This window comes from Pteropus medius, unplaced genomic scaffold (assembly GCF_902729225.1).
Source record: "Pteropus medius unplaced genomic scaffold, Ma_sr-lr_union100, whole genome shotgun sequence".
NCBI classification, from domain to species: domain Eukaryota; kingdom Metazoa; phylum Chordata; class Mammalia; order Chiroptera; family Pteropodidae; genus Pteropus; species Pteropus medius.
The window spans coordinates 3493696-3503323 of NW_024352787.1; the positions used below are offsets into that span (position 1 = coordinate 3493696).

Genomic DNA, 9628 nt, shown 5'->3' on the forward strand with positions numbered 1-9628 from the left:
GCTGATGACTATATTTCAACACAATTTTTCTTGTAACCATATACTTCATTTTGTGTGTTTAAAAACAATGCTGAGGAGTCCGTAAGCTTCACTGGGTTGCCAAAAGGAGTCTTTGGTACGCGCGCGCACGTGAGGGGGGCGGGGGAGAGACTAAGATTATCCTAAGATTATCCTGACATGAATAAAGATATAAAGATCATTAAAGGGCTACTAATGCATCATGGAGCAGTTCATAGCCGCCACTATGAATCTGAAAAATTGCAAAGTTACAGCTCTGTAATTAAGTGGAGAACCGTAAGAAGGACCCAAGAACTTCAATTTAAAGAGGGAAAAAAGTGTTTCTCAGAAATCCTGGAAGCCAAGGGTAAGCAATGAGGGTAGGAGGGGCCCGCTTCAGTCTCATACTTTGTTATTGGCCATAGAACTGGGGGCTAACAATCCACTTCCTGTTGACTGAAGCTAGGACCTATCCGCACCCTATTCCTCCCCTGCCTTCATCAAAGGGACACCCTCTAGACAGCTAAGTGAAAACCCTGTAACACCGAATCAAATTAGTGTCCAGGTATTTTGCTGATACCCGATGACTACTAGTGTTTTGCGTGCGTGAGTTGGCTCCGTTTCCTCGGGTCGGCTGGGGCTTCTAGAGCATTTGACCAAAAGTTTGGTCCACAACCTCAAGTTCGGAAACCGTGGCTTGCCAGCTGGGGTTTCGGCTGCTGCAGGCTGTTGGCCCATTTCCTTACCCGTCTCTAGAGTATTGTTTCGGTCGGGACACAAGACCCTATAGAGGCCAGCCCTCTCCTAAAAATCCCAAGTGCGGGCCGCTTTAAGACCCCAGGTTCGAGAACCAAACCCTCCGGCACTGCGTCAGACTCCACCTCCTTCTCTGCGGCCCGGGCAACACTCCGGCACAGCTCCGGAGCGTGGCGCCGTTAGCTTACATAGCAGCGTGTGATTGGCAGCCTCACCCTGGCGGGTCGGGATTGGCGGCCGGCAGGCCCCGCCCCTCACCCCCGCCCAGGCCCGCGGCCGCCGGGGTGTCCTCGCGCCGCTCGGCCGCGCGCCGCCTGGCAGTTTGCCTCTTCCTCGTCCTCCAGCCTGCGTCCATGGCCACCGCCGCCACCGAGGAGCCTTTCCCCTTCCACGGCCTCCTGCCCAAGAAAGAGACCGGGGCCGCCTCCTTCCTCTGTCGCTACCCAGAGTATGACGGGCGGGGGGTGCTCATCGCTGTCCTGGACACTGGGGTTGACCCCGGGGCTCCGGGCATGCAGGTGCGGCAGCGGCCGAGGGCGCGGGGGCGCGGGCGGGCCGTCTGGGGACACGGAGGGGACGCAGCCTCTGAGCCCAGAGCCGAAGCCGCGCTGCGGCGGAGCGCGGGCCGGGCACCGGGAGGAGGCAGAGGGCAGGGCGTGCGCGGGAGGCCCGTCGAGGGGCCCGGGACCCCGGGCGCCCCGGCTGGGCGGCGACCCCGGCCCAGACAAAGCGCCGTGCCTGGCGCGGCCGGTCGGGGTGCCTTGGTCCGCCTCTTGCCCAAAAGCCCCTTCCTGCCCAGGTGCTGCCAGGCCTGGGCCCTTGGGCTCCTTCCCACCACACTGCCTTCCTCCGCAGATCCTCGTGTCTCGGGCAACGGCCAGTGCCTGCTATTTTCAAACGAGGATTTTATAATTTTCATTTGTCGGGGGTTTGGGAGGAAATAGAACAGGGGCACATGACCTATCGGAACTTAATTGTTTTTGCTGTCGTTAGGGAAATTTGGTTTTGAGAAGAATTGTTTATCTTAAACACTAAAGCCGAGTTTCAAGAAGATAACTCGGTCAACTTCCGGAGTTGTTTCCTCTGGTAGTTTTATGCATTCTATTTTTAAACCATCTTTTGCAAAGTATTTGTTTTGGGTCATTGAAACGCATGGCTTGTTCTCTGACATAGGAAGAACCTAATTTAATTTGGTTATAGCGAACTCTTCATATTTTTAGCCTCAAAATATAAGACATTTTAATTACGATTTAAAAAAATTATTTTATTTGCCTTAAGCACCATTGAATCATTAGACCAAGATAATATACTGAAAGGTAATTTTAAAGATATGTCTCAAAAGTATTCTGTTTAAAGTCTTCAAAGTTTGACTTTTGTAAATTTAGCCTAATATTTTACTGAAATCCAGTAATAAACAAAATTTTACTTTTGTTAAGGATCCTTCTTCCAAAGGTCTAACCTGGCCAATCCAACTGTATGCTGATCTCTTCCCTGTATCAGTCCTTCATCTGTGTATCTCACCCTCCTTCCTACACTAAACGTTGGAGTTTAATAATTCTCTTCTTCTCCCCTGTGCCTATCCCTTCTTTGGATCCTCTATTATGCTCAGTAATAACTAAGGTGGCATTTTGGAAGTTATAATGAAATGCAGGGGAAAAAGAGAGCCAGTCTGACTGACTCTGTATATAATCTCTCTGGTTCCACTTGTTAATTCTTCAGCAGCACAAAATACCTTATTCTTCTGCAATACGAAATATCTGATGGTGGCCCAGCCAAGGAGCTTTATTGAATCAGAAAAGGAGCAGGCGATGAGCTCCATCCCGGTAGCTCTAGTGGTACAGTTTTATGAATAACTTTGAAGACTTAAAACAGTGACAGCTCTCACCTCACTGGGGCTTTATTACAGAATGGTAATGATTTCCATTCTCTTGTGGTGTATGTTTGTTTTTTATAGGGATAAGTGGGAGGAGAACAGCTGGGGTAAGTGGTTCATTGGTTCTTTTGTCAGGATAATAAAAGGGTGAGGAGAATTGTCTGAGTAAAAATGCTTTTGTAAAATTTCCCATATCTGCTTATCAAATTATTCCATTATTCTAAAGTAACAGTCATGCTCATCCCACAATGTCACTATGAAAATGATTAGGATTAATTACATGTGACTTTTTAAAGTTCTCAAGAGAAGTGTTAAATAAATACTAATTTAAGCAAGGATATTTAATAGAAGGAGTTTATGCTGGATTTTAAGTCACTCAACTATCTGAAGGATAAGTGTGTATTAGATATTTCCATATAATAACATGTTCGAGCAATATTGAAGTAAAATGGAAACATAACTCTCTTAACAACTTTCAACTTTGAGAGATTGACCTAAACATGACTAGTTAAAAGAAATTAAGTTAGGCAGCTTACAAACATGAGTGAATATTTAAGAGGTTTTTTTGTTGTTGTTTATTTTTAATACATCATTAAGAGGAGAAGGTGGATAGAAGTAATAAGGAAGGAAAGCATGAAATAGAGGAAGAGGAGGCCAAGCTGGACATTTGGAAAGCCAGAGTGTTCTGAGTAAAGGGACTAGAGGCACAAGCAAAAACTTTCAGGAGCACAGTGGGCTATCTTTGGTGGCTGCTTTGGGCCTAGTTCTCTTTTGTGACAGTGTGGGCAAGGTGGACAGCATGAGAAAAGTAATAATTACATAAATGATTAACTCTTTCCTCAGCAACTATTCAGGCACCTGCTAGGTGCTTAACATTGTGTTAAAAGGTGATGTAGTCCTGCAGACTCTGTTACAGAGATTGACCAGAGAACCAGTGAGAGCTGGACCAATCAGGCTTCACAGATGAGACATGGGAGTTGGTCTGGACCTGGAAATAAATATGCAATACCAGGGGGTCTCTCTGCCACAAGTGTTGCTTTGCATTGATCCTTCACATTGCCAAAGTTATTTTCCTTTAAAAAAAAACCTTTCCATTACATCTTGTTTAATATAAAACAAAACTATTTTGGCATCTTAATTGCCTTTGCACAAAAATCCAAAAATTTGAACTGTGTATGGTCCTTCACCATCCAACTCCACCTCCTCATGTAGCCTCGGTTCTCATCTCACCATTTCTTCTGCCCATATCCACTCCACCTCCACTGTTTACCCTGTGCTCCACCTGGAACATTTCACTCTTTTCTACTCACCCGAATGTTTCAGGTCTTTCCTCAACACATGCCTTTGCACATGGAGTTTAATCTGCTTGCAAGCCTTCTACAATCACCTGTAAACTCCTGCTTAATCCTTTTAAGACCCAGCTGGGTCTTGACCCCATTACCTTTTGGAGTATCTACTGATTTAATTTAGCCTCCCACCATATATTTGTGTGTGTCTCAGCAGTTGTGTTAAGACCTGGGAGTTCAAGGATGAATAAGGCCCAGACCCTACTAACAGTATTTTCCCCTCTTTACTCTCATAGCAGTCTGTTCATGTACCCCTGTAGCACTAAAGATGCTCATTTTAGTGTTTATTCTGTTTGAATACCTTTCTCTGATTAAGTTAAATTTTTGGAAACCATATATCCATCATTTGGTATCAAATGTGCTTGTATCATTAAATATTTTTGCTGAATGAAAAGAACATGTATACATGTACATAATGTACCTTTCCTTGTGAAGCAAAAATGGTTTAGGGAAAGAGGTTACAAGTTCATATAAAAATCTTCCTATTTTTACAGTCACTAAAATAAAGTACAATCAGTAAGTGTGTGTGTGTGTGTGTGTATGTATAAAATGGGTGCTAAGCAATTTTAATTTTTATTATCTCTTTTTCCATTAGTGTTTCCTCATTCATCCAAACTGGGTTTCGTGTTCTTAAATGCTTTCACAGACACAGTCTTTACCTTTGTTATTTATTGTCCTACATTGCAGTTATCTCTTCACTCATCTGTTTTCCTAATTGGGTTGTAAGCTTTCTGAAAGCAAAGCTTGTCTTGTTCATTCATTATGTTCTTAGAATAATAATTAATAATAGTTATGTATGAAATATTTTCCCTTGTTTAAAAGAATATTTTCAGTATCTTCTCTGAAATTTCAAGTAAATACTTACACATTTACCTTGTTTTGTTTGTGGTAATTTGAGAACTCTTCCCCCTCCCCCTTTGATTTTGGTCTTTTCCCAGTGTTTAATGGATGGCTTCCAACCCTCACCACCTCTTCCACCATTAACTATTTCAGTGGAGATACAAAATAACTTAGATTTTTGACATTTGGGGAAAACCTTTGGGCAATTTCTGTTTTGTCCAGCAATCATGATGGCCCAGTAAGCATATCTCAGTCTCCCCGCCTCAGAACACAGGGTTAATAATTATAGCTCTACTCATAATTATGTGCCTTCAGTCCTTCCTTCCCTTGTGACACCTTACACACTTGAAAGGTGAAGGATATAGTTCTTAGGTTAGCAGTTCAGTTTCCTTCTTTCCCTTCCTTCTCCCAAAGATCCATTGCAAAATACTCAGTTGGTTTGCCTTTTTAAAAACCTCTCCTTCTTAACTCTAAATTCCTTCTTTTGTCTCCAGTAGCGTGGTTGCCCTTACCTAATGGTGAAGTAAGAAGTGCATGGATAGAAAATTGCATATATAAGAAATTTTTTAATGAGAAAGAGATCCTAGTAAGTAAAGCTGTGTCAATAGTAGATGGTAAATAAGCTACTAAATCCCATTAGGCTTTCTTCCTTTGCTCATACTGATAATGAGGTTTCTATGAGAGGGATCTGTGTCTAACTTGTTAGTGATCTCGTGTGAGTACTTGATCTCAACTCTCTGAAGTAGTTTGCTCATTGAATAAGATAGGTGATTTATGTTCTTAGTGCTATTAAAATACTTGTATAGATACCCCCTAAGAAATAAAAAACCAGATTTAGAATTACCATACGTAAAACAGCCCGGAAAAAGCTGTTAGCCCGGATTGTCTGATGGCAGTATGATAGGAGTGAGATTTGGAGTCCACCAGCCACCCTCTTGCTTGGCCTTGGGAAGAAAAACATGTGTGTCCTTGTTTCCTCCATATCACTACTCTCTCTCTCCTCCTTTCAGGTATACCTTAACTATAGAGCTTTAAGCACACAGCAGTTGGTGTTGCGGAGGGAGGCAGATGACCGATAGAAAGGGACACTAAACTTTATCATAAAGAGTGTGAAGAGTACGAATTCTCCAGATGGAAAAGAAGTCCAAAGGCTTTGTGCTCTTGTCACACACTGTTGGCATCTTTTACATTCCCATTTCTTTCTTTGGGGTAGGGGGTCTTTTTTCAGTCGTCTTCGTGTATCTGTGCATGATTCCTGCTGGCAGCTCAAATGCTACAGATTCCCTTTGCAAATCTATCCTAGGAAGACCCCAGAAGTGATTTTTCTCACAAGAGCAATTTGAAAATACTGTACTATTACTTGTAGTAGTCAGCATGGCCCAAATGAAACTTTATGGGCTGGTCAAGAAAGCAGACCTTAGGAAAATCAGTCTTAATGCTGAGTAATTAGTGTCAGATCATTCAGTAATTACATATTTAGTGCAAAACTGCGTAGGTTTTGGTAAATAAAATAGACGTTTTTGCTCTTATGAAGCTCCTAATAGTGGAAGTAGAGAAGGAGTCACCTAACTGACTACAAATTAAGTTCTATGGAGGAAACAAGGTACAGTAAGAAAGAATAATCAGGTTTAGGATGGCGACCACTTAAAAGATCATAGGCCTTTCTGAAGGGGTGACATTTTAGTAGAAAACTGTAAGATGAAATTGGAATTCCTGTGGAAAGACTGAAGGGACAGAGAACTCCAAGCAGAAGGATGCTGTGCAAAAAGCTGTAAGGCAGGAAAAAGTTTGGCACATTCCAGGAATTGAAAGGAGACCTATGTGGTTAAAGTTGTGAGTGACTGGGAGTGGCCGGGGTCAGATCCGGCAAAAGCTTTTTATATGAGCACTCTGAATCCATTGCAGGGTGTTAAGCCAGCGTGTTAAGTGGAGGACTGGCATAATACAGCTTGTTTTGTTACTGATTTTAGTGTGATCCAAGAATGAACGCAGAAAGACCTGTAAGGAGGCATCCACATTATGAAAGCAAGGGAGGATGGTGGTGGAGGATACTCGTAGTGGAAATCAAGAGAAGGACTTGAACTATAGTTTAGAGGTAGAAAGAGGACTTCCTGACAGATTTTAATGAGTAAACTAAAGAGAAAAGGACTAAGTTTCTTGCTTGAACAACTGGGTGTGTGTGGATTTCTTGAGATGACAAAGCCTGGAGAGAAAAAATTTTGAGTATTAAGTTTGAAATTGGACTTAGACCAAGTTTGAGTGCTTATTGTGGCATCCAGTAACATCCAAATGTTATCAGACATTTTTCCCCTAAAGTTTTGTACTTGTCCAACCCCAAGCTCACCTTCTTCAGATCTTTTCTCAAATGTTACATTCTCCATGAGACCTTTCTTGGCCAGCCTGGTTAAAATTAAAAGCCCCATGCCACCTGTCTCCTTTCTCTGCTTAATTTTTCTCTGTAGTAATTATCATCACTTGATATATATTTGAATTATATGCTTATTGACTGTGTATAACATAAGATCTGTGAGGTTAGGGATTTTTTTGTATGGCTCTTTTTCCCCAGCACCTAAAACAAAGTGACCTGTAGTAAATGCTCAGAATACATTTGTTAGCTGAATATAGCGAAACCGTTTGAAGGATTCTGTGCTGTTTTCCATGACTAAATTTTCTTTTTAAGATTGTCCGGCTTTTGGCTTAAAACAATTCAGTTCTCTTTTTAAAACAAATGACATTTTATAGGATATTTTATATATGTGTACCTATGCACACATATGCACACACACGGGTTGGCATTGCTTTTTTAAGGTTAAAAAAGTTAAATACATAATTTGTATTTTCATTCTTTAATTTTTAGGTTACAACTGATGGAAAGCCAAAAATCATTGATATCATTGACACTACAGGGAGTGGTGATGTGAATACTGCTACAGTAGTAGAGCCAAAAGATGGTGAAATTATTGGTCTTTCGGGAAGAGTGCTTAAGGTTGGAGCTTTTATCTTTTTACTGAATTTTTTTTTTGTATTGTCACCTCAAACCGTCAATGCTTTTAACTTACATTTAATAGTATGGTAAGTATTAGTTAGCTATTGCTGTATAACAAATTACTCCAAAACTTTGTGGTTTAAAATAACCATTTATTTTCATAGTTTCTGTGAGTCAGGAATCTGGGTGTGACTTAGCTGGGTGCCTCTCATTCAGGATCTCTTCTGAGCTTGCCGTCTACCAGGGCTGTGGTTTCATCTGAAGACTCAACTTGGGTGGGGAAGGGGTGTTTGTTTCCAAGCTCGATCAAGTGGCTGTTGGCAGTCTTCAGTTCTTCACCATGAGGAACTCTTCATGGGGCTGCTTCACAACATGTAGATGTCTTCCCCCTGGGGGAGTAATCCAAGAGAAAGTGTCCAAAGTAGAGGCCGTGGTCTTTTCATAAATTAATCTCAGAAGTGACATCTCATCACTTCTGTCATGTTCTTTTCACTAGTTGTGAGTCATTAAAATTAACACACACTTGGAGGCAGGGAATTTTACAAGGGCATGAATACCAGCAGGGTGGGGGTCATTAGGGGCCGTCTTAGAAGAAGTCATTGTCTTGTTTGGTGGCAGGCTTAGAATTGAGGTATTTTATTTTTAATGTGGTTGCCAAATTCTAAATATGTTTAAGTTTGAATGGAAAGGTAGGAAAAGTGACCAAGTGACAGTTTTGCCTTCATCTTTTCTGCCCCTTATGAGAATTTGAACATGAAATATTTAGGCTTTAATAATTATGGACTTGTCTTATATCATGTACTTGGTAGAAAGGCTGGGGTAAGTTAACATGAAAAATAATTAGAAAACAAGCAGCAGTTCATGAAATAGTAGCTAATGAGTTTGTTAGATGGCAAGAATTTGTGATTCAGGACTCTTATAAACCAATAAGCGGAATTACTTTGGAAGAGATATTTGTGATTATTTATATTTAAGTCTTTTTATCTTTTACTATCTACCTAAATTATGTTTAGGCATTGTCTTTTGGATAAGATTGTCATGGCAGTGGATTGGTTGTCTGTGCTATATAACATATTAACAAAAACTTTGCAGCTTAAAACCACATACATTCCTGCATTTATTACCTCATTGTTTCCATGGGTCAGGAGTCCAGGCATGGCTTTTTATGGCTGGCTGCTCAGGGTCTCACAAGAACTCAGTCAGGTGTTGGTTGGGACTGTGGTCTCATCTGAGGCTCCTTTTCCAAGTCCACATGGTTTTTTGAAGAATGTATTTTGTTGCAGCTGTAGAACTCCTGATAGCTTGTTTATTGAAGGACAGCAGAAGAATCTCTCTGATACCAGCTATGGCCTTAGTCTTTTTTTAAAAAAGCTAACCAGATTAGGTCATGTCCACCAACCCTATCTCCCTTTTGATTGACTCAGTCATCTGATTAGGGATTGAAATTATATCTGAAATATCCCTTCACTTTTGCCATATTACTTACCATAACATAATCACAGGAGTGATATTCACAGATCCTGTCTTCACTAAATGGAGAGGACTATATAAGGGAACGGGTCATCTTAGAGTCTGCCTACCACAAGCAGACGGGAGGCATTAATATCCAGGTTTTGGTTCCTTTTCCATGTGTTATGGACTAAATGTTTGTGTGCCCTCTAAATTCATATGTCGAAGCCCTAACACTCGATGTGATGATATTTGGAGATTAGGGTTAGGTGACAGGAGGGTGAGGCCTTAATGGGATTAGTGCTTTTACAGGGGAGAGTTGCGTGTGTGCACGCGCGCGTGTGCGCGCGCGCTCTCGCGCGCGCTCTCTCTCTCTCTCTC

General features: G+C 41.7%; 1 protein-coding gene and 1 long non-coding RNA gene across 7 annotated transcripts in view; both read left to right on the top strand.

The window, feature by feature from the left end:
• The first annotated feature begins 1015 nt into the window (after window positions 1-1015).
• Window positions 1016-9628, top strand: part of TPP2 (tripeptidyl peptidase 2) — a 65392-nt gene continuing 56779 nt past the window's right edge. For 3 of the 6 annotated variants that reach the window (XR_005649989.1, XM_039849470.1, XM_039849469.1), the window contains exons 1-2: window positions 1107-1271; window positions 7670-7798. Coding sequence is in view for 4 of the 6 variants with exons in the window: in XM_039849470.1 (XP_039705404.1) it covers window positions 1107-1271; window positions 7670-7798 (294 nt within the window). In the remaining 2 variants the exon portion in view is untranslated. Of the gene's footprint in view, window positions 1272-7669; window positions 7799-9628 lie in introns of all 6 variants that reach the window. The other 3 variants (XM_039849467.1, XR_005649988.1, XM_039849471.1) reach the window with 3 other exon arrangements.
• LOC120591775 (uncharacterized) lies at window positions 1309-5951 on the top strand. Its single transcript, XR_005649990.1, has 2 exons — window positions 1309-5398; window positions 5823-5951. It is a non-coding gene; the product is annotated as an uncharacterized LOC120591775 (long non-coding RNA).